Source organism: Trachemys scripta, chromosome 5, assembly GCF_013100865.1.
Source record: "Trachemys scripta elegans isolate TJP31775 chromosome 5, CAS_Tse_1.0, whole genome shotgun sequence".
NCBI lineage: Eukaryota > Metazoa > Chordata > Testudines > Emydidae > Trachemys > Trachemys scripta.
Window position 1 is genome coordinate 90,155,991 of NC_048302.1, and position 25,741 is coordinate 90,181,731.

Below are 25,741 nucleotides of genomic sequence, written 5' to 3' on the forward strand. Positions count from 1 at the left end.
CTCCCAAGCCAGGCTCCGGCTTCCAGCTTGGCCAGGGGACAGGGCCTCAGGGGAAATAGGGAGACAAGGGCGGGGCCACAGGGGCGGTGGGGCTTCGTGGCCCCCCCACTTTCAGGAAGAATGCATTGCCCCTGATTCAGTCAGTGGGTTCCCCTAGAGTGTCAGCCAGCACCCTAATTACACCTACTTCTGTAGGAGGGACATATAATGCTCTAAATTTCCTGCAATACCCTAAATAAACTTATTAAATTAAATTAAACCTTAATGAATTCATTTTAACATCTTTGGAGTTCATTGTTTCATTAAAAATCAATTAGGTATGTGTTATTGTGGAATTGTGTGTATTTCCATAGGAAGGTAAATAGGAGAACACCAGGGGATAATTCAGCAAATTCACTAAGATTGTAACATTTCCAGAGAAGCCACCTCCCCAGAAAAGTTCACATATACTAGTTCAAACTACTTTCTCCAGAAACCAACAGACCAAAAAAGGTTTTTAAATAAATAGCCTGGTTTTAAACTGGCTCATGACCCTCTTCCTGATCCAGCAAATGGACAGGGCCCTTGGTTTACAGAAACCCCAATCCTCAAGATAGGTTTGGAAGGAGTTGGCCTACTGAGGTCACATAAGACTGGGTGCTTGTTCTGAGCTGAAGCTGTAATAAATTGGTAACCACAAGAAATCTCCTTAGGTGAGGAGATTAAAGAACAACTCCTGTCAGAATCCATGTTAGGGCTGTGGTTAATTCTGGCAAGCTTATTAGCACCCATTTGGGTTCTTACACTGTTCTAAATGTTTTCTCTGTAATGCTTTTTACCTTACAAATAAAGTAGGCTTGCACAGAAAGTGCTGTGTGGCACCTTACAATTGCAGCAATTGAACGTGTTAACCATCTCTAAAGAAAAGCAAGCAGGTGTTCTCAAGCAACCTATCTGTGATGGGACCTGCACAGTTAAGACAAGCATCTGTGCAGCCTAAAAATACTCTGGTCAGAAGGGAGAAAGACATGTGTCTCCATCCAGGAGAAACAACTGGGTAACTGAAAGCCTGAGAATGGGTGGCCTTGCTGGACCACTGTGGGAAATACAGCTGCAGTTGCCCTAAACTGTAAGCGTGTGCATGGCTAACTATGCTGTGGAAAATACTGTGACTGTTCTGTGAAGGAGGCAAGGATCATCAACAGCCCATGCCTCACATTCTTTGGATTGCTCTAAATTGACTGATGTGTTTACAGTATATGTTTTCCCACATTTACTGTAAGGAGCCTGACACTGATAAAAACTGTAAGCAAAAGGAACATGCAGTTTTCACACATGCTTCCATGCATACCATAATGTACACATACTGAGACAAGGGCTCCACTGGACACAGCCATATCTTAATTTTGACCTCTTGTGCATACACATGCAACCTTAAGCAATCAAAGCACAAAAAGTGACAGTTAACTGTGAAACCTTAATGTGGATTCCCCCAAATTTTTAAGTATAATAATCTAAATATTTCATAGCACAAATAAATGCATTCAAAAGTAAATAACTAGCTATTAAATAAAGAGAAGATTGCAAGTCATTACCAGCCTATTGAGGGTGTGGTAAATCTTGTGAATATTTGCCAGTGTTGATAGATGAGAGTTCAGCTGAAAATCTAGAGGAAAAATAAAATTTAGTTGTGTCTCTTATCCTGGTTTAAATTACACTATGGAATATAGTTTTTACGGCTAGAAACAAGATTTTATGTATTCTCTTCCTTTTTTAAAAACCCACTACCAGGCTCTGATGAAAAAAGTATTCACTCAGGCTTCATAACATCAATAAAAATCCCTCCCATCTCTTTGGGGAAAGGAACTGTACCAATTTTGCCACAGCATGGGAATTAGTAAATGCAACTCATTAAAAGAAATTCTATGTATTTTTATCATACACACAGATCTCCTCCACCATCGGCAAAATTAAATTCACAAAAAATCAGAATACACTTAAGTTCATAAAGCCAAATTTACCCTCCCTCTCCCCCCCAAAACAGGATCCATGAAACAGAGATGCCCTCCACTCTACCTATCCTATCACTTTCCCATCCGTCCCTATGGTAAGTTAATATCCAAAGCACATTCCTTCTAGGAGAATTTGATTAACTATCATAAACATTACATTTTTAAGTTAGATTACTATAAATGCAAATACATATTCTCCAACGAAAGCGATGGGAAACATTTATACAGGACTCATGCTGACTTTTGCCTACAGATACAAGAGGCACAAAGCAGCAATACCTAGCTAAGGAATGAAAAAAATAATTTTGTATTTCCTTACTTTTGATGTCTCATGCAAGATTCTTAACCTGAGTTTACATTTAGGTTTTTAAAACTCCTCCCCATGCCTAAGGCTCCTTCATGTCCAACACTAAGTCAATGGAATTCTTCCATGTATGTAAAGTGTAATATGCTTGCTAAAAATAAAAGTATGCCAAGATCCAAAGCTAGCAAAAGTTAACCCTTGTCAGTAGTGAAGCACAGTCCAGCGCCAAAGTACATAACCTGAGAAGCATCATATTTGGGATTAATCATGCAAACATTACCAAATGTAGTGATAAGTAGCTCTATGAACTTAAATGAGACCAAAAATGGTAGTGAACATTTGTGTAACACTATCTGAACAGTCCTCTCAGAACAGCCAAAGAAATATCAATCATATAACCAGCATAGCTCTCCTGTATAAAAGAATTTTACTTGGAAGATCCACTAATACCTAGGGTGACCAGATAGCAAGTATGAAAAATTGGGACTTTTTGGGAAGAGGGGGGAGCACAGTTGCCTGTAGAAGACAAAGATCCTAATATTAGGACGTGTGGTCACCCTACTAATACCAGTCATTATATTAAAGCATTTCTGCACAGAAACATTTCATTTGTCTCTCTCCAGCTTTTAAACAAATAAGACAGTCACAGAAAAAAGCAAAAAAATATAATTTCCACACCTCCATCTTTAATATTCCAAAACAGTCCTCAAAACACACACACTATGGAAAACAGAGTGCAGAGGTAAGGTATGTGAGACATTAAAAACTAAGTCTATGTAAAAGTACAGTACAATTCCAATTATTCTCATAGGAGGAACACCGCTGTAAGAGAAAAGGTGTAGTTGAGGGAAGTCCCAACTTCTTAAGAATCTACATTATGCCTGGATTTGGAATTCTCTCATAATAGTGGATAAAATAGTGTTTTTAACATTTCAGAGACACAAAGTCATAGTTTTCAACTCAGTACCTTGGCTTGAAGGAATAATTTTGCTGATCTAGAATTCTGTTCCTCACCACACCTGATATAGCTTAATTCAAGGGCAGACCACATCTTATTACTATACTCTATTAACCATGCTGGCTAGATTCTCTCACATTGTTTGATTTACCCTGATTTTTTCCAGCCAAATAAGACTGATAAAAAAAATTGCACTATGAAAGCCAAAAACTGAGTTACGCTATATAAATAATCTATTCAATAATTCCAAAAACAAAGGGACAGAACAGCAAAATCAGAAGAAATTCCTTTAAAAGAGACTAGCTGAAATATCAACAGCCAAATTCAATAACATTTATGGACCTTTTTGAGACATGATGGTAAGTACACGTACTGCTACACAGCAGACCTGGCCTTGACTTCTTGTTTAAAAAGAAGTCTCAATCCAAAAACCTTTAGGGACTGAAACCATGCACCTGAAGCACACTGCTACCATGAGAGTGAAAGCAATGCTGCTGAAGGTCTCAGAAGAATCTCTTCATTTATCATTTGCTGAAATGACAACTGCTGCAACTATGAGATGGCGATGGAGAACCTTCGGTACATCACAAAGTGCATGCATTATCGCCTACATACCTTCCTTCCAAAGATGTGAAATAGTAGTAATGCAAGTCAATTCAAAAAGGATCTGGACACTTCAATCACAATGAGTAAAAAAATAGTTTCAGGTACTAAATTTTTTCTTGAGCCCTCCCCCTTACAATTTGTTCTTTTATAATCAGTTTTCCTACTAAAAAAATCTGATCATTTGTATTATAGTAGCACCCATAATGTGCAAGGCACTGTCCAAATATAGTGAGACACAATCCCTACCCTAAGGATTTCACAACCTAAATATTTTTCTTTTCTCTGTTGCTAGGTGAAAGTTCTACACAGAATGAAATTGAGTATCCAGAGTAACAAAGCATAGAGTAAATGAGCTGAAAAAGTTGAACAACTGTTCTGTTCTAAACTAAGAGTTACAGTAATTGTGGGTGGTACTTGTAACAATACTAGGCAAAATATTTTCAATCTAAAATAGGATTTAATGGTGCCCACTAAAAGAAAGAATGTGTTATATTAGGGGTTTCAAATACACTTAATTTATACTAATATCGAATATACTTTCTCATAGTTATAGTCTAATGGAAATGTCTTGAAATTTTAAATGAAAGGTTGAATTTTTTTTAAAAACAATCACATTTGATGGGAACTACACAAAAATGTTTCTAGGTTGTTGTTTTGTTTTTTATTAACAGCAGCAGTTAAACCCTAGTCCATCCCGAGTTTTCTGTATTCATGTGAACATTATTAATGATAATGTGAAAACAGATGACATTTTAATTCTAACTCCAATCAAAAGGGAAAAGATAAAAAAAAATAAATCACATCTTTTCCTAATTGGTAAAGTGGTGTTACACATTCAAAAACAAAACAATAGAAAGTTTGGAGGGATTTAATTATGAAAAGTAAAGGCTAGCAGTAGGCTTGGGAACCACGTTAAGGCTCTCAAAGCTCCTTCTGAGCTAGCAGCACAGCATTTAGGAACCCCAAGCTTACAAGGAAGGCAGTGACAGAACCCCTTACTGGTCTGGGTGATCCCCAAAACATCACACCTACATCCGCCAGGAAGCCATCAGACTTTGGACATCGTGTTAACAACATGCAGTAACCAACTACAAGTGATCAGTGCAGAAGTCCATCACAGAGCCAATATTTCATCAGTGGGGGACTCACACCACAGATTTATTTGTCATGGACAATAATACCAAATGCCCGCACTTCTGCTCCAGAAGAGACTTGACCTGGGATCACAATCAGATGCTTCTCTCCTTTGGTGGTCTCCTATATGCCATTTTCCCAATTTGCTATAAGTTAGTGTCTTTGAAAAACTAGTGATAAGAGTAGAGTTGGGGATCTAAAAGCATTTGAAAACATCTTAAGAAAAGAAATTAAGTCAACATTGACTAGTTTTCCAAACCTGGAAAAAAGTAGGTCTTGAAAGACTAAGGTCCTGTCCACACTACAACTTTAACTGCATTTTTCAATTAATAGTACTGCTGGTTTTATACATGATCCCCGCTCACCCTTTGACTTAAACACTGTTAGTAATAATCATGGCAGCTCATGTTTTGCTAGCCTAGGAGCGTTAACAGGATACCCTAAGCATGACTGTGTCACCAAGTTAACCAATCTTCCTCTTTCCTAGCTACGTAGAGAGGGACATCCCCAAAGTGCATTACCCCATATGATAAATGGTTCTATTTATCATATGGGGTAATGGGTACTTCATTTCTTGCAGAGGCATTTAGGGATAGCTGCCCAGATTTTCTCAGATCGCAGCATACAAAAAGGTAAAAGGTTGTGTGTGGATGTGCATGTGCAACTCTGACTGTGATGGCAGAAGATTTGCTGTATCCACACTTTGAATCATATAACCTGTTAAGATGACCATGCCTCTAACCAGTCCCGGTGTTGTAGTTTTAGGATGGGCCGTGGTTTTATCAATACTTATTGATTTTATACACCACTTTTCAAACTGATCCCACATCTCAGAAAAGTGAAAAGCAAGACAAGATATAGAACGATTTTATTTCACACTATAGCTCTACATGAACAGAGATGGAAACATTTTCACAACTATTATCACCTCCCCCTTCTCAAGGCCAATTATCTTGTAGCCAAAATTAGAGGGAAGGATCGAGAGAACAAGCTAAAATGCAGTCAGACCTCATCCCATTCTGCCCAGAAAAAGGAAGAGGAGGGTTCATTGAGAGGCCAGTGGTCCCACAATGGATGGAGCTGCAACAAAACTTAAACCTTAACTGAAAGTAGACTAATTTCCAGCAGTTGGAAACACTCCTTCAAGAAAGGAAATTTATAGTGAAAGTGTTTTTATACATTCAGAAGAAGACTGCTAACACAATAGCCCACTACTTAAGCTTACGTGAGACACCTAATGCACAGGATATTCTTCACTAGAATGAGTGATGGATCCCAGAGTACACCGATTTGTCAGACACTACTCAGTTTTTTTCCTGCAGGAAAGTGAGGTAGTCTATGGTAGCTGAATTCCATGCAATGTATTGTGTTGGGGTCAAATGCATGAGATCTAAATGCAAGTAGCTGACCGGAGAGTCTGCTTGCTCTGTGGCCATTAAAAAGACTAGTTTATGGCACTTTCAATAAGATATGGGGCTTGCCTTAGTGTCCTTTGCCAAAACTGAGGTACTGTGTATATCTGTCCATTGGTTTCCTCCCTAGTGCTGTGTTTCACTGGTGAGTGAAGCTATTGCTGACTCCAGATTTCCTAAAATACTTTGTGACACTTCAGAATGAACTATGTAATATAGATGAAGAGGGAAATACTGCTAACATTTTCCAATCCCAAAACTGTAACAAGGGGGAAAGAGTTGAGAAAAAGAAGTGTTTCAAGCCTATGCGTTTCAAGCCTTTTTGGTATGAAGGTCAGTAGAAAATGCTGCCTGAATTAAGAACAAGAGTTGACACAGTTGGCTTGGGCAGGTCAATTATTCATGATCAATCATTATGTGACCAAAACCAAAAATCTACAGAACAAAGATAGAAAAGAAACTACATAGCGTTTGCAAAATGCCCTTCATCAACTATCTAACAATCACGGCCAAAGCAAAAGAACCTGCAATATATTTGGCATGTTTCTAGAAGAAACAGATTACAGTCAAGGTGAGAGTCAGTTTAAAACTACAGATCCCCCTGGAAGATCTGCCTGAACAGCTCAATGCATAAAAACAATCCAAAAGGCTGAATGGATTTTAAAACATAGTAAAATTCTACTGTGCATTTGTGAAATTTCCAACTTTAAGTGTTCAAGTTTAAAACTGAACCAATTTTCTTCAAACTTGGCTTGTGTTTCAGTTCTCATTGGAAATCTAACTTACCTTTGGTTGTTGTCAAACTACCTGAGTGCAAACTTGATTAGAACATACAGCCAAGAGTATTACCCACATGCACTTGCATGAACTACAAACAGATTTATTTCGCTTGGGCTTTCAAAAACAAAACAAAAAAAAAAGAAAAAGTCATCTCGGGATTTGAACGGAGTAGAAAATTAAAGGCTAAACTAATTAGTTTGCAAAATTGAGTAACTAAAAATCTCATAACTGAAGCTAAAATAGAACCATAACTATTGCGCACAGTATTGATTCACTACCAATTAACACTGGTATTTAAAGAGATTAGTAACTGAAAAACAAATAAGAACTCCCTTAAAATTTTGGAATGCTTATCTGGGTGTGTGGGAGAATCTACATGAACCCTCTTTCTCTTTCATTCATACCCATTGAGTCTAAAGTATTTCATTAAACTGATTTGCAGATTAACTGCCATATCTACTGTTTATACTGAAAAGTTAAGTATCCAACTAATATTCCCATATGTGGTTGTTTTGTTCTTTTTTTATTTTCCCCTCCATGTGTACTGATTTAAAATCTAGATCAGAGTCACCTCTAATTGTTTTCTATTAGTGAGGGCAAGTCTACTCTACAAAATTAAGTCAACCAAAGTCAAGTCAACGTACAGTTGCCACAGTAATTAAATCGCTTTTGCCAATCCACACTATGCTCCTTGTGTCGGTGGTGCACATCCTCACTACTAGCATTTGCATCAGTGCAGAGAACAGTGCACTGTGGGTATCTATCCCACTGTGCAACTTGACACCATCTAGTGCTGGGTGTTTGGGGAATGGTTTGTAATGCTTCATGGAGCAAACAAGCTGCAACGGGGTGACTGGGAACATGATTTGAACGTGCCATGATTCAGTTTTCACCATCCCATAATTTTATCTGCACCCCATGATGTGTCGCATCTCTTTTCAAAAGCCCCGCAAACCCACACATCCACCATCTCTGTGTGAAGCATGGATCCTGCACAGCTCTGCACTATTGTGATGAGCATTGCGAGCACAATGCGCCTGATCCTGCAGTATTTGCAGAGCCACGAGAGGAACAGTGGGGAACATGACTGGTGAGACCTCATCTGGAATACTGTGTGCAGTTCTGGTCTCCCATGTTTAAGAAGGATGAATTCAAACTGGAACAGGTACAGAGAAGGGCTACTAGGATGATCCGAGGAATGGAAAACCTGTCTTATGAAAGCAGACTCAAAGAGCTTGGCTTGTTTAGCCTAATCAAAAGAAGGCTGAGGGGAGATGATTGCTCTTTATAAAATATATCAGAGGGATAAATATCAGGGAGGGAGAGGAATTATTTACGCTTAGTACCAATGTGGACACAAGAACAAATGGATATAAACTGGACACTAGGAAGTTTAGACTTGAAATTAGATGAAGGTTTCTAACCATTAGAGGAGTGAAATTCTGGAACAGCCTTCCCAGAGGAGTAGTGGGGGCAAAAGACATATTTGGCTTCAAGACTAAGTTTGATAAGTTTATGGAGGGGATGGTATGATGGGATAGCCTAATTTTGGCAATTAATTGATCTTTGATTATTAGCAGGTAAATATGCCCAATGGTCTGTGATGGGATGTTAGATGGGGTGGGATCTGAGTTACTACAGAGAATTATTTCCTGGGTGCTGGCTGCTGAGTCTTGCCCACATGCTCAGGGTTTAACTGATCGCCATACTTGGGGTCGGGAAGGAATTTTTCTCCAGGGCAGATTGGCAGAGGCGCTGGAGGTTTTTCGCCTTCCTCTGCAGCGTGGGGCACTGGTCACTTGCTGGAGGATTCTCTGCACTTTGAGGTCTTTAAACCATGATTTGAGGACTTCAATAACTCAGACATAGGTTAGGGGTTTGTTACAGGAGTGGGTGGGTGAGATTCTGTGGCCTGCATTGTGCAGGAGGTCAGACTAGATAATCATAATGGTCCCTTCTGACCTTAAAGTCTATGACAATTCCTTGGTGGGACATAGAAACAATTCAAGGTTGTTGTCGATGTTCATGGAGCAGCTGCAGAAGGTGGAGTGCCGGTTCTGGGCCCGAGAAACAAGCACTGACTGGTAAGATCGCATCATTATGTGGGTATGGGATGATGAACAGTAGCTGCAGAACTTCTGGATGGGCAAGGCCACATTCTTGGAAGTGTGTGCAGAGCTTGCCTCAGTCCTCTGGAGCAGTGACACCAAAATGAGATCTGCACTGACAGTGCAAAATCAAATGGCAATCAGAGTATGGAAGACTTGCAACACAAGACTGTTACCGATCAATCAGGAATCACTTTGGAGTTGGGAAATCCACCGTAGGACTTGCTATGATGCAAGTGTGCAGGGCTATTAATCGCATCCTACTATGAAAGACTGTGACTCTGGGCAATGTGCTGACAGAGTTGATGGTTTTGCAGCAATGAGGTTCCCCAACTGCAGTGAGGCGATAGATGGCACGCATATCCTTATTTTGCCACCAGACCACCTTTCCACAGAGTACATAAATAGAAAGGGCTACTTTTCTGTGGTACTGCAAGCACAGGTGGCTCACTGGGGACGTTTTACTGACATCAACACGGGATAGTCAGGGAAGGTGCATGATGCACGCATCTTTAAGAACACAGGCCTGTTCAGAAAGCTGCAAGCAGGGACTTTCTTTCCAGACCAGAGGATTACAGTAGGGATGTTGAAATACTAATAGTGATCTTAGGAGACTCAGCCTACCCCTTACTTCCATGGTTCATGAAGCTGTAAACTGGCCACCTCAATAGCAGCAAGGAGCACTTCAACTACAAGCTCAGCAGGTGCAGAATGACAGTTGAATGTGCCTTTGGCCACTTGAAAGGCCACTGTTGCCGTCTACTCACGAGATTAGACCTCAGTGAAAAAAATATCTTGATTATAGCTGCCTGTTGTGTGCTTCACAATATCTATGAAGCAAAGGGGGAAAAGTTTCTGCTGATTTTGAGCAGCCAGATACCAGAGCTATAAGAAGAACTCAACAGGGAGCTATGCGGCTCAGGGAGGCTTTGAAAGACCTTTTTAATAGTGAGCCACAGTAATGTGTGTTGCTGTATAGTGTGCTCTGCAGGGCCAGCTCCAGGCACCAGCGCAGCAAGCAGGTGCTTGGGGAGGCCAAAGGGAAGAGGCGGCTCTTCGGTGGCATTTCAGCAACAGGTCCCTCGCAGAAAGCGGCGCGGTGGACCGCCGCCAAAGTGCCGCCGATCACGGCTTTTTTTTTTTTTTTTGCACCTCGGTATGAACCTTGTAAGGAGTGTTGCGTGTGCAGTACTAAAACATTGCAAATGCATCTATTGCTATTATCTGTGAATGTCGTCAACTCCAGCCAGCATATGTTGTGAACTAATAAAGATGAATTACGTTTCCATAAATAGACTTATTCCAAACTTATGCAAACAGACATATTTATAACTGAACGAAACTTTATAAATACGGGGAAAGAACCTTTGAAGGGGAAAGAACAGTCATTTCCATTTCACAACACATACATCGACCGTCTCTCTCACAGGCCAGTGTATGGGCAGCTGTGATTGCCTGTACTCTCCCCCAGAGTGGAGCAGTAGGGGTAGTTGAAGCAGCCCCAGACACCATGTGGAATGTGGGGGTGCATAGGTAGGTCCCAGAATGCAGTTCTCTATGGGTTGCAGAGGGAGGAGAGCACAGGTCTGTTGAACCTGAAGGTCAAAAGAGCCTCCAGCATGTTTGTTTGCTACTTGAAAAGTGCTAGCATCTCCTGCTGGATGTCTCTCTCCTTTTCCTGTGCTTTTCTCTTCTTCGTACTATCCCTGTCCATTCATTCTGCTAGGGCAGGAGTAGGCAACCTATGGCATGCGTGCCAAAGGTGGAACGCAAGCTGATTTTCAGTGGCACTCACACTGCCTGGGTCCTGGCTACCGATCCGGGGGGGGGCTCTGCATTTTAATTTAATTTTAAATGAAGCTTCTTAAACATTTTAAATCCCTTATTTACTTTACATACAACAATAGTTTAGTTATAATATTATAGACTTATAGAAAGAGACCTTCTAAAAACGTTAAAATGTATTACTGGCACGCGAAACCTTAAATTAGAGTGAATAAATGAAGACTCGGCACACCGCTTCTGAAAGGTTGCCGACCCCTGTGCTAGGGGATTCTCCAAGCCTTGTGCTCGGTATCCGAAGCACCAGAGGCCTGCAGGATCTTTTGGAATGTGTCATCCTGCGTCCTCTTCCTTCTCCATCTCATCTGGCTGAGCCACTCCACTAGTGTGTATGGAAAGATCTCAAGGCCACAGTTTCAGCTGCAAAAGATACAATGCACAGAGGTACTACTATGAGTGTATTCACAAAATATATGCAAACTTGGTATACTAAAGTCACTCCCCTTGATCCACACAAGTTACAAACACTACATTCTCACTTCCCTTTGGGATTCACAGAGCATGGTGCAGTCCCAGCCATACTGAGTACAGCCCAGAGGGAAGGGAGCAAATTGGGACAATGCAGGGGGGGGGGGAGAAACACACAGGCATCAGTATATGCGGATAGGGAAAATGAACTGAATACTGACACCATTTTCCACAGGCAGTAGTGATTTTAGCTGATATCTCACCCCTGAGGGTAACGGAGGGTGAAAGGGAATAGCCCCTGCATGTGTCCGGCTGCAGACCGGGCCCATATGCTGCTAGCCCTGTGTGCTGCAATGGTGCCTGCTAAAGTAATTGCAAAGTGGCGTGGGAAAGTATCCTAAGGCTGCGGAAGAAATAATGCAGCCCTCCCCAGAGGATTGCAGACTACCTTCAGGAAAGTTTCCTCAAGATTTCTTTGGAGGATTCACGGGACATCCCGGTGCACAGAAACAAACTGTTCTGCAGGGCCTCCTCTGCCTAACTCTACATGGAAATGAGAAGCAGATAGTGACTGTCTCTATGGGTTATTTCACTACCTCTTCTAACATGATTAAAAAAAAAAAAAAAAAAAAGTAAATGAACAGATGTGTCCCTGCAATACCAAAGCAAACTGCATACTTACCAGAGGTTCCTTCCCCTGCATCAAGCTCACCCATGCTGGACTGTAGGGACTGGCTCAACTGCTCTGGAGTCAAAAAAAAAGGGCCTGACTCGCTGCACCACTAGATCCCCTTGTTGCCTGTCCCCCATAATCCTCCCCCTTCTCATCCAACACTTCCTCCTCGCTGTTCACTCCAAGGGCTGTGATTCCATCTCCCCCAAAGTATCCAGAGAGCTCTTGGGGGTCGTAATGGGGTCTCCACCGAGGATGGCATGCAGCTCTTTGTAAAAGTGGCATGTCTGAGGCTCGCACCAAAGCAACTATTTGCCTTGCTTGCCTTCTGGAACGCCTGCTGCAGCTCCTTGGCTTCCACGCAGCATTGTTGCAGGTGATGCAGGTCCCTCTTGCAGCCCTTCTCCCCCACACCTCGAGCAATCTGCTCATAGATATCCACATTTCTATGGCTGGAGCAGAGCTGTGCCTGCACAGCCTCTTATCCCAACAGACCCAAGAGATCCACCATTTCTTGTTTCAGAGTAACAGCCATGTTAGTCTGTATCCGCAAAAAGAAGAAGAACAGGAGTACTTGTGGCACCTTAGAGACTAACAAATTTATTAGAGCATAAGCTTTCGTGGACTACATCCGAAGAAGTGGGCTGTAGTCCACGAAAGCTTATGCTCTAATAAATTTGTTAGTCTCTAAGGTGCCACAAGTACTCCTGTTCTTACCATTTCCTGTGTACACCAGGCAGTAGTGCGTCTGCAGCATGGAGCCAGCATAGTCAGTTGTTAGGTGAGCTCTCCACACCAAGCAAACAGCAAACAGAATTTCAAAAATTTGAGTTGCTTTAAAAGGAGAGGGGCGTGTATCTGTGTACCGGGCAGCCGGAGGGGTCATGGTGGGGAGTTATGGGACTCCTCCTGAAGGCTACTAAAGTCAACGTATGTAATGCAGTGCCTAGTGCATCATCCTAAGCACTGTTAAGTCAGCATAGTGACCAAGTTACATCGGCAGGAACGACATTTTAGTTTAGATGCTTACAGAGTTAGGTTGACGTAAGCTGCCTTGCATCGACCTAGCTCTGTAGTGTAGACCAGACCAAAAACACAGATATTGGCAACCGTGTACTGTGAAACACTGGGACACCGTACGACAATCCAATTGCTGGATGTACCCAGTACATTGTTCAGCAGTTAGATTATAATAATTTGACTTTGAAGCCAACATCCCCTGAGGAACAGAAAAAGAGGAAGGTAGGAAAGAGAGGGAGTATGCTCAAAATTTTATTCCCTGAACCTAGTTTAAAAAGAGTATGACTGCACAGTGGAGAAACAGAATTATTTACAAAAATTCCAAACTACAAAATTTCATACCAGCCTATCTAACAAAGCCACTTTAAAAAAAAAAATTACCTCTCCTCACTCAGGCAAACCACATTAACTGGAATCAGTTTTAAAAATAGTTAAGTTTCAGCACTAAGAAAACCTAGGTCTGCCTACAGACTCGTAACAGTGTCTCAGTTTACCTTGTAAAGACACTTTAAAATGAAAACCCAGATCTGAAATGCACCAAGATTTTCAACAAGGCCTAAAACCCACAATTTCCAAAATGCACAGCTTTGAAACCCTATATTCATAACCAAGGGCAGAAAACAAAAAGCTGAAGATTAGGGTTTCTTTTTTCTGAAGAATCCTATTAAACTTTGTTCTGGTATGTTTTAAAGATACAGCCATAAATTAACATTAAAAAGCAGAGAAAAGAACCAAAATTTGATTCAGTGAGGCGAGTCATTTGATGCACTAATTTACACCTGACTCAAAGCATAATATGTTATTTTTAAACTCAGCTATAGTGTGAAGTGTTACTAATCAGTTTCACAGGTCACCTACAACTCAGGATTCCAAGATTACTTATTTCAATCTGCATGTGGCATATAAGGGCAAGTTAAAAAAAAAATATTAGGATTTTCTCCATAGGAAAAAAGTTATTCCACTAGGTAGCTGACAAATGTTAACAGTAACAGCTGGCCTACCTACAGCATTGCACTACTTTAAACATAAAATTAATTTTGACATCACACCTTAATTAAACCAATACAAAAGGCTATGTGGACAGTTATTTAGTTTAAACCAAACTTTTCAGTTTACCTTAAATTAATTAAGAACAGGTTTGAGCTAACCCAAAATAATTCACTCTTAAATCAAAATAAGAGGGTCCCCACAGGGATTCAATGTTTAATTAAAATAGATTAACTAAACCAGTGCAAATGTATGTATAGGCAAGGCCTAATACTGGGTGAGTTTTTGCAATATGCCATGACTTGCACACATATTAAATATGAAAATGGTTGTATACATTCCTAACTGAAACAATCTTAACAAAATGTAAAGAGGAGTAAAAATATTGGCTATGGTTCAGTAAAAGTAAGTGCCAACAATGGACACCTGGGGAAATAAATAAGGTCTATTTCTACCACCCACTTTGGCTCAAACAATGTTTCAGTTGGTTGTGTGTGACATGTTACTTAGATGAATATTCAGAGACTCCTTCCTAGGCTGAAGAAGTATTAGCAGTTGTAACTCATTAATGATAAAGCAATATAGAACTCAAGTGGCAATTACCATCTCCACTGGAAAACTGGTCATAAACAAGAGTGCATAATTTGCAAGTGATCTTCTGATCTTATTATGACGTAGAATTCCCTTTTTTTATTTAGCATTTAAGGCATAATTTCCAGTTCAAATTATAAAGGATGATAGAGGAATGTAAATAGAAGGGTAAAAAAACTGTAGAAATTATTTGAATACATAAGCCTCCACCCCTCAAAAAATGTATAACTACAAAAAAAGATTTTTCACCCCACAAGATGCATTTTGTTTACAGTTTTTGTTAGTTTTAGTTATCACTATATAGGCAGACTGAACCAGTGGTACTGTTGAATGCTCAAGTATTTACAATGGATATAGGAGTTGCATATTGTCATGGGTCCTCCAGTAGTTTTCTTTCCTCCTCAAGCACAAAACTCATGCAAAATCACCACCCTTATCGCCAGCTGTAGCCCAGTGCCTTTAGAAAAGCATAGGAGACATAGGGAAAGACTCCCTTAGATACTAAGACAGAGAAATAAGAATTCAAACAGGACCAAAGAGGAAGAACAAGAAAAATCTTTTTCTTTCAATGTCCCCAAAGCCAGAGAGGGACAAAAAAGGAAGGGAAATAGAGAATTGGTACCTCTAGATGAAAATGTCAGAGAAGATCACACACAAGAACAAACCACAGTAAAGTGTTAGAATCACACACATCCAACACTCCTCAGTTTGAAAGAATGGAGACAGGTGATGAGGAGAAAAAGCCACTCCACTTGCCATTAATGAAACTAATTATGTGGCCTTATAATACAGAAGACAGAAGTGATTTCCAGTTATACTCACTGAACTAGCAAGAAATCTTGAGATGACATGTTTGTTTGGGGGATGAGGTGGGAAAGCATACCTCACATCTTTTAGGGAATGTTTCAAAGCAAGTAGTCATCCTCAAAGAAGGATTGAAAAAAAAAAAATGGAGAAGAGTTAGAAACTGGATTGACAGAGTTCATATCACCGGAGAGCAACAATGGAGTTTAGCAAAATCAAAGCTCTGAGGAAAGAATACAAGAATGAGGATTGTTCATGTCTCATCTTAGTCTTGTTCTAGACTCATATCAATATATGTACAGGTATTCTATTAAGAGAACAGTTAATTCTTATCTCAATCATCCACTTTAATCAACGAGAATAGAAGTATAAACTAGAGACAACAAAGTGTGTTAATTTTGGAAAATATTTATATGTAAGTAGACATACAAGGTTATAAATTGGCAAGGAGTTAAAGAATGGCCATCACTAAAGAGTTTAATATCTTCTCTAGTCTTGAAAATATCAGAGATGCTTGAGAAATAATTAAGTCCTTCCTGATTAGGTGCAAGAGGGAAGAAAAATCAAAGGATTAAGTCTTGTAAAATTACCATAAAAGCTTACCAGCCCAGGACATCTACTTACTCAAACCAGAATACTAATGATAAAAAAAAAAAAAGTTATTTTTTAAATCTATACTGAAAATGAGTTACTCACACTTGAGGAGCAAAGTTTTGCATGGCTTGATTAGTTGGCATAGAGATTTCTTAAACCCAAATGATTTTATGTAAGTGAGAAGAGAAGAGAATCCACAGAACTGTCAGGGACAGTTGCATTTCAATGCACACTGTGGAAGAGAAAGACAGTGAGAACCCAAGGCCAGTGACAGCTGGAAAACCTGGAACAGTACTCTCAAACTTTCCTACTGAGAAATAAAAAAAAGACCTAAGTGGGCATTGGATAACCTAGAACGTCCCAAATGAGGGAGCAGAAGGAAGTGTCTATCAGATCCAGCTAACATATCTTCAGAATAAGGGTTTTCACATTTTTTTCTTAGCAATAACTTCTGAAAAGATTGAATAGAACATGAAACACGTTTATGTGCCCGTATCTGTATTGCAGATAATGTGTTTGGGGGATAATTATCCTACTATTTGTCTATATTATGATAAATATATGGCACTATATATATTAAAACAGGGTGATTGTAACCTCAAGCTTCAAGGTATAAACTATGCACTGTAGGTAGGGCTCAAGAGAATTTTATTTACCAATGTACATTTTACTATGCCATTAGCTATGTAAATTTTGGGATGGTATATTTTTACATTCCTTTGAAGCAACAAGTGCTGGTTACCAGCTCCCAGGAGTTATGGCAATACAAATTAATAATAATCAGACTTGCTGGTGCAATGACACAACCCTATATGGTTAAATATACACTATGTTCCTATGCCAGGCTCCTTTTCTCCAACCTCCAATTTTTCAAAGGTAGAAGATGAGTTTAAGAAAATCCAAGATGTACACAGTTTCTCTTCTAATAGCTATTTTCAGACTTGCGGAGATCACCCAAAATAAGAAAGAGCATATGAAGAAATAGTGATGTTCTAGATCAGCCTTTGCCATGAGATAAATAAGTGCTTGTTCTCAGTGTTGTCTCTTTTTACCCATCAGAGACAGGCAACAACCTCATGTTACTGAGACAGTCTTGTGCTTGGGACTGTAGCCTCCTTCCCACCCACCCTTTAGAGGTGGAACAAGATCCTGAAGCACATTCTTATCTGTGCTCAGTATCCCTGCCCCCCTGCACCTCAGCAGGCAACCTGTTCCTAAAACAAAGCCTTGCCTGTGCTCAGGACCCCTGCACCCTACCTCGGAGGGCATCGTACCCCAGAGAGAAAGCCCTCCCTGCAATGGGCAGCGTGCTGCCCAGCCTCCCCTCCTGCTCCCCACCCCAAGAGAGCTATTTCTGGGACAACTTTAGCCTCGTCTCCCAGACGCCCACGCCGGTGTGGGGAGCACGTCCCTGCCTGCGCTCCCCACGCAAGGTGCCTAGGCCGACCCCCACTGCGGGGGCCCCCGGACTAGCCCCAGAGCATCAGGCAGCAACTTGCAGTCACCCAAGCAGGGGAGAGTTGGGGCGCGGTGCATGCTGGGAGTTGGAGTCCCCCCCGGCGCTGAGGCCAAACGCGCTGTGCAGCAGGATAGACTCCCGCTCCCACAATGCACCGGGCTCGTTCCCCTTCACAGCCCGTTTCTCCCGCACCGGGCTGACACTGAACCCGTTAAATTACCGCCGGTGGAACGAGCCGCACGGCGGCGCCCGGACGGGACCCCGCTCCCAGCACGCCCGGCACCAGAGTGGGACCCTGCGGGGCCGGGGCCGGACTCGGGGCTCCCGGGCAAGGTTGGAGAAACTGCGTCACAGCCTCTGTCAGCGCCCGGGGTAGTGGCACAACCTGCTCCCTGGCAGAATGTCCGATGCCGCAGAGCCGGCACCCGCCTGCCCCCCGGCACTTGCGGGATCCCCCAACCTTCCCCCGCCGGCCCAGCCGGCCCCGCCGCGGCTCTCAGGTGCGGGGCGGTCTCACGGGCTCCTATCAGATGCCCCCGCAAATGCCCCCAAAAGGCCCCCCGCGGCCCCCGTCCCACGGACTCCCCCCCCCCGGCCCCAGGCAGCGCCCCCAGGGGGCGCGCCCCCCCCCCCCCCCCCCGAGCCGCGCCACCCGCAGGCAGAGACCCCCGCAGCCTGCCCCCTGCGGGCGCCCCGCAGCAGGATGCCCGGCCCGGCCGCTACTCACTGACAGCGGCGGCATCCGAGTGCATTTTCGTGCAGCGCACACACTGCCCGGCCGGGCTCTCTCTGTCTCGATCTCCCAATCACAGAGCCCAGGCACGGGGCCTCCTGCCCCGCCCACACATGGACGCCATTGGCTGGGGCTGGCTTGCGCTAACGCCTGCCTCACTGTGCTATTAGGCCAACCGCCTGTCATTCTCCCGTGCCTGGCCCACACCACCTGATACGGCTACCTCCACCGTCCTATTGGTTATAGTTATCAACGATTACCGCCTCCCCGCCATACCGATTGGGCTTTGCCTATGTCAATTATCTCTGGCTCTGAAAGCGCGTGCAAAGAACACTACTTTGTGTCTCCCGTGAATCTGATTGGGCCTAGAGGCTATAGACCACGCCCACGGCCTGTTCTTATTGGTTAAGGAGAACAGAGTAAAGACCAGAGGCTCGCAGTGAATGGGGTTGGGTCAGGTAGGCTGGGTGAGGTGGCGCAGGAGATGTGGAGCTGGTCGTGGTTCACCCCTAGGCTAGTCTTGCAGGGAGTTGCGCAGAGATGGCCTGCGAGAGGCTGTTGAGCGCTGACCTCCCTACAGCAGCCCAAGGAAAGGCTGCAAGGGGAAGAACAGGCTTCCACCGCAGAAGCAGAGAATGGGCAGGGGAAGCAGAACTAGCTAGGGTGACCATATTCATAGATTCTAGGACTGGAAGGGACCTCGAGAGGTCATAGAGTCCAGTCCCCTACCTGCATGGCAGGACCAAATACTGTCTAGACCATCCCTGATAGACATTTATCTAACCTACTCTTAAATATCTCCAGAGATGGAGATTCCACAACCTCCCTAGGCAATTTATTCCAGTGTTTAACCACCCTGACAGGAACTTTTTCCTAATGTCCAACCTAGACCTCCCTTGCTGCAGTTTAAACCCATTGCTTCTGGTTCTATCCTTAGAGGCTAAGGTGAACAAGTTTTCTCCCTCCTCCTTATGACACCCTTTTAGATACCTGAAAACTGCTATCATGCTATCATGTCCCCTCTTAGTCTTCTCTTTTCCAAACTAAACAAATCCAATTCTTTCAGCCTTCCTTCATAGGTCATGTTCTCAAGACCTTTAATCATTCTTGTTGCTCTTCTCTGGACCCTTTCAAATTTCTCCACATCTTTTTTAAAAGGCGGCGCCCAGAACTGGACACAATACTTCAGCTGAGGCCTAACCAGAGCAGAGTAGAGTGGAAGAATGACTTCTCGTGTCTTGCTCACAACACACCTGTTAATACATCCCAGGATCATGTTTGCTTTTTTTGCAACAGCATCACACTGTTGACTCATATTTAGCCTGTGGTCCACTATAACCCCTAGATCCCTTTCTGCTGTACTCCTTCCTAGACAGTCTCTTCCCATTCTGTATGTGTGAAACTGATTGTTCCTTCCTAAGTGGAGCACTTTGCATTTGTCTTTGTTAAACTTCATCCTGTTTAACTCAGACCATTTCTCCAATTTGTCCAGATCATTTTGAATTATGACCCTGTCCTCCAAAGCAGTTGCAATCCCTCCCAGTTTGGTATCATCCACAAACTTAATAAGCGTACTTTCTATGCCAATATCTAAGTCGTTGATGAAGATATTGAACAGAGCCGGTCCCAAAACAGACCCCTGCGGTACCCCACTCGTTACGCCTTTCCAGCAGGATTGGGAACCATTAATAACAACTCTCTGAGTACGGTTATCCAGCCAGTTATGCACCCACCTTATAGTAGCCCCATCTAAATTGTATTTGCCTAGTTTATCAATAAGAATATCATGCGAGACTGTATCAAATGCCTTACTAAAGTCTAGGTATACCACATCCACAGCTTCACCCTTATCCACAAGGCTCGTTATCCTATCCAAGAAAGCTATCAGATTGGTTTGACATGATTTGTTCTTCACAAATCCATGCTGGCTGTTCCCTATCACCTTACCACCTTCCAAGTGTTTGCAGATGATTTCCTTAATTACTTGCTCCATTATCTTCCCTGGCACAGAAGTTAAACTAACTGGTCTGTAGTTTTCTGGGTTGTTTTTATTTCCCTTTTTATAGATGGGCACTATATTTGCCCTTTTCCAGTCTTCTGGAATCTCTCCCGTCTCCCATGACTTTCCAAAGATAATAGCTAGAGGCTCAGATACCTCCTCTATTAGTTCCTTGAGTATTCTAGGATGCATTTCATCAGGCCCGGGTGACTTGCAGGCATCTAACTTTTCTAAGTGATTTTTAACTTGTTTTTTTATTTTATCTGCTAAACCTACCCCCTTCCCATTAGCATTCGCTATGTTAGGCATTCCTTCAGATTTCTCGGTGAAGACCGAAACAAAGAAGTCATTAAGCATCTCTGCCATTTCCAAGTTTCCTGTTACTGTTTCTCCCTCTTCACTAACCAGTGGGCCTACCCTGTCTTTGGTCTTCCTCTTGCTTCTAATGTATTGATAAAAAGTCTTCTTGTTTCCTTTTATTCCCGTAGCTAGTTTGAGCTCATTTTGTGCCTTTGCCTTTCTAATCTTGCCCCTGCATTCCTGTGTTATTTGCCTATATTCATCCTTTGTAATCTGTCCTAGTTTCCATTTTTTATATGACTCCTTTTTATTTTTTAGATCGTGCAAGATCTCGTGGTTAAGCCAAGGTGGTCTTTTGCCACATTTTCTATCTTTCCTAACCAGCGGAATAGCTTGCTTTTGGGCCCTTAATAGTGTCCCTTTGAAAAACTGCCAACTCTCCTCAGTTGTTTTTCCCCTCAGTCTTGATTCCCATGGGACCTTACCTATCAGCTCTCTGAGCTTACCAAAATCTGCCTTCCTGAAATCTATTGTCTCTGTTTTGCTGTTCTCCCTTCTACCCTTCCTTAGAATTGCAAACTCTATGATTTCATGATCACTTTCACCCAGGCTGCCTTCTACTTTCAAATTCTCAACGAGTTCCTCCCTATTTCTTAAAATCAAGTCTAGAACAGCTTCCCCCCTAGTAGCTTTTTCAACCTTCTGAAATAAAAAGTTGTCTCCAATGCAGTCCAAGAATTTGTTGGATAGTCTGTGCACCGCTGTGTTATTTTCCCAACATATATCCGGATAGTTGAAGTCCCCCATCACCACCAAATCTTGGGCTTTGGATGATTTTGTTAGTTGCTTGAAAAAAGCCTCATCCACCTCTTCCACCTGGTTAGGTGGCCTGTAGTAGACTCCTAGCATGACATCTCCCTTGTTTTTTGCCCCTTTTAGCCTAACCCAGAGACTCTCAACACTTCCGTCTCCTATGTCCATCTCTACCTCAGTCCAAGTGTGTACATTTTTAATATATAAGGCAACACCTCCTCCCTTTTTCCCCTGTCTATCCTTCCTGAGCAAGCTGTACCCATCCACACCAACATTCCAATCATGTGTATTATCCCACCAAGTTTCAGTGATGCCAACAATGTCATAGTTGTATTTATTTATTAGCACTTCCAGTTCTTCCTGCTTATTCCCCATACTTCTCGCATTTGTATATAGGCATCTAAGATACTGGTTTGATCTTTCCTCCCAGTTTTGTCCTGACCCTCCTAACCCTCCTTTCTCTCTGCCAATATAGCCCACACTCCCTCTCGTTTCCGACCCATCTCCCCGGTCTCCATGTTCCCCACTTACCTGTGGGCTTTTGCATATGTTCCATTCTGGCTGAAAGCCCCTTTTTTAAGTCCAGTCCAGGGCAGGGCCGGCTCTGGCTTTTTTGCTGCCCCAGGCAAAAAAGCCTCCTGCTGCCCCCCCCCCCCCTCCTGCCCCCCGGCAGGGAGCACAGCAGGGGAGGGCGCAGAGCCTGGCCGCGGCCCCGCTCTCCCCAACTGGCCGGAGCGCCGGGGGAGGGCGGCCCTCTCTTCCCAGCCAGCCGGAGCGCCGGGAGGAGGGCGGCGAGCCCGGCCGCGGACCTGCTCTCCCTGGCCGGCCGGAGCGCGGGGGGAGGGCGGCGAGCCCGCCGCGGCTCCGCTCTCCCCGGGTGAGCGCCGCCCCCCTCCAGGAGCCGCCCCAAGCACATGCTTGGAGGGCTGATGCCTGGAGCCAGCCCTGGTCCAGGGCCGCCCAGAGGATTCAGGGGGCCTGAGGCAAAGCAATTTTGGGAGCCTCTTCCATAAAAAAAAAATTGCAATACTATAGAATACTATATTCTCATGGGGGCCCCTGCGGGGCCTGGGGCAAACTGCCCCATTTGCTCCCCTCCCCGCCCCTGCGGGCAGCCTTGGTCCTGTCCTGGCCATCCCAACTTTTTTTTTCAAAAGGAGGTATTTTCTCTTGCTGACTTGATCAGTTGGCAGGAGCAAACAGGACATGCCCACTTTTGCCAAAAAAAATGGGGTGCAGCGAACACGTGGCAGGGGAGTGGAGATGCCAGCCCCCCTACAGGGGGGAGGCAGCATTCCAGCATGGGGCATATGGCACAGTTCCAGCAAAGGGCAGCAGCCTCCTGAGGGGGCCCCCTTAGGGTTCCAACAAAGGGCGACAGCCTTGCAAGAGTCAGGGGCTTCGGGAGAACGGCTGGGGGTATCCTATTTTCTCTTTCGGAAACATGGTCACCCTAGAACTATCTTATGTCTGAAAAGGTCAGTTACCTCTTGAGAAATATGATTTATCATAGAGAAAACACTCCACAACTTGATGTTTAGCAAATGGACAAAAAGTACTGGAGAACTAGGGACAACAGAAGCTATAATCGAAAATAGAATGAAGGCTCTGACACTCAATGAAAGTATGAAAGTTTTATGTCTGATACTTCCAAGAAAGATCAGCAAGGAACAACTGTGCATCACTTGACAAAAAAGCAAGAGAGTGGGGGGGGGGCGCGCACCTTCTGTTCATTTGTTATTCTTGACCATCTATACCTACAGCATATATGCTCAAGAATGGCATATGAGGTGGTGTAGCCTGATTTAGGGTGTACTGAAAATAATTTGGATAATATGGGAATTTAATTTATTAATTTATTTTTATTTGATTTAAATTTATTAATATTAATAATTATTATCAATATTAATTAGTATGGGTTTTAGGCTTGCCAATTTGTTTGATTAGAAGATAAAAGTTTTTGTCCTGAATCAGGCGCCACAGAACTTATAAAGGATCCTCGGGGGTATGACAGGAAGCTTACACTGAGACAGATATAGCCTTAAAGACTTATTAAAATTAATAATAGTAAGTAAATGGTAAAATACCCAGAGTTACAAAGTTGCAATTGCATTACTGCTATTTAAAAGATACATATGATAATATAGTATTACATGCAACAGAGCTTTGGTTAACATACTTACACCCTTTTTTGATAACCTGGTGGTAAGAGACACAGGACCAGCCTTGGGGTTTAGGTTTTTTAATTTTTGAGTGAGGGATGCAGTGCTTAGAAAATGCTAAGTGCTATCAAAGCTGACTAGGGTTTACTTGACTAACTTAAATTAAAACCTAATAAACAAACTAAGAATAAAATTTAGGGAAACCAAGCTTAGCCTAGTTCCCTTGAAACTTAAAGTTTAAGAAGAACAAGTATAGCCTACAAATAGTAGCAGTTATCATAAATAGATAGAGTGGAGGAAGTAAATGAGAATAGAGTAAAGTGAGAATGGAGATAGTGAAAAATGGAGAACAAAGAGAGAAATGGAGATACTTTATTGAGGTGGGTAACCTTTTTTATAGGGCAAATGCCGGACATCCTTCCTCTTATGCCCAAATTTTATTTCTCACCCACAGAAATGTTAAAGGTACACTTACTCCATTGGCTAGTATGTATGTGCGTATTGATGGCAGGTATGTAGGCACATCAGTCTCTTGTGGTGTACTTGTTAAGTTTGTGGGGAAAAACCCCTATGCCATTTTTCATTGTTTATTGGTTTAGATAAAAGGTTATAGACATAGGCGTAGGTACTCATTTATTTAGGTAACAAGCTATAGGTTAACTTTGCTTTTTGAGTAAAAGGTTTTGATATAGATATGCTAACTTTGCCTTAGCTTAACATACAGGATATGGCCAGTAGGTTGCTTGCATTACAGCCAAACTTACTTTAATATAAATTTATAAACCTATTACAATAAACCAAATACTTAAACTATAAATATATATATACACACAAGCAAGCAGGTTAGTCCTATAGGCTACAGAGGTAAAACCTCATAGTGTAGTTTTGCCTTGGGTTAGACTAGGTGAGTTATCGTACATACCTCTGACAGAAATCTGTCCTTTCCACTCTGGCAATACTTATTGTCATACCAGTAAAGCAGGGGTAGGCAACTTATGGCACGCGTACCAAAGGCGGCACGCGAGCTGATTTTCAGTGGCATTCACACTTCCTGGGTCCTGGCCACTGGTCCGGGGGGCTCTGCGTTTTAATTTAATTTTAAATGAAGCTTCTTAAACATTTTATAAACCTTATTTACTTTACATACAACAATAGTTTAGTTATATATTATAGACTTATAGAAAGAGACCTTCTAAAAACGTTAAAATGTATTACTGGCACACAAAACCTTATATTAGAGTGAATAAATGAAGACTTGGCACACAACTCCTGAAAGGTTGCCGACCCCTGCAGTAAAGTATCTGGAAATAAGTGAACAGCCTGAACATGACTGGGGCCAGCACAAGAGTGACTGGTTTTCAATAACTTATACCTAAAATAAGTTCCTGGTCACTGGATATAAAAATAGCTGTACTACTGCCAGCAATAGCTGGTTGTAATATCAGAGACACATAGTACCAAATGAACCTGGAGACTGAACAGCCCACTCACCTACAAGTCAGAGCTAACCTTTGGTCAAACAGCACATTGAGCAAGCCAAGATTTTGTATCCTTAAAATTTTCAGATGTCAAATAAAATTTGCACTATCCCAACTTCTGGCAATAAATGTACCTCCTTGTATTATTTAACCATCTGTAATCCACGTCTCTAGGACAACATTGTTTAAAGAGACCATCTTTAATCCATATAGCTAAGCAGTGCAGTTATACCAACCAAAACTCATGTGTAGATAGTGCCATCTCACTAGTGAGGTGGAATACCCTGTACCTACACCAACAGGAGAAACACATATTTCTCAAGAGGAAACTCTCCTGTCGGTGTAGGTAGCGTCTTCAATAAGCTGCAGCGCTCTCTACGTGTAGACAAGCCCTTAGTATGACATGGGAGTTTCTAGACAGGACCTGTTCTAGGGGCAGTTGAGCAGGGTGGTTGCCCTGGGTGTTATCTCCAGGGGGTGCCATACTGCTATTCTGCTCAGCTTTTTTTTTTTTTTTTTTTTTGGCTTTGCTTCTCTACAGGATGCCAAAAACTACCAGGAGCCATTCCTGCTTCAGGAACCTCC

At 42.6% G+C, this 25,741-nt stretch overlaps 1 protein-coding gene across 6 annotated transcripts in view; it reads right to left on the reverse strand.

The window, feature by feature from the left end:
• The window catches only part of DCUN1D4 (defective in cullin neddylation 1 domain containing 4), a 75,020-nt gene extending 56,503 nt beyond the window's left edge, over positions 1 to 18,517 (reverse strand). For 3 of the 6 annotated variants that reach the window (XR_004645788.1, XM_034770977.1, XM_034770976.1), the window contains exons 1-2: positions 18,399 to 18,517; positions 1,575 to 1,645 (exon numbers count right to left, since the gene is read on the reverse strand). Coding sequence is in view for 3 of the 6 variants with exons in the window: in XM_034770977.1 (XP_034626868.1) it covers positions 1,575 to 1,645; positions 18,399 to 18,423 (96 nt within the window). In the remaining 3 variants the exon portion in view is untranslated. Of the gene's footprint in view, positions 1 to 1,574; positions 1,646 to 11,310; positions 11,496 to 12,225; positions 12,289 to 18,398 lie in introns of all 6 variants that reach the window. The other 3 variants (XM_034770979.1, XM_034770981.1, XM_034770978.1) reach the window with 3 other exon arrangements.
• Between the last annotated feature and the right edge of the window lie 7,224 nt (positions 18,518 to 25,741).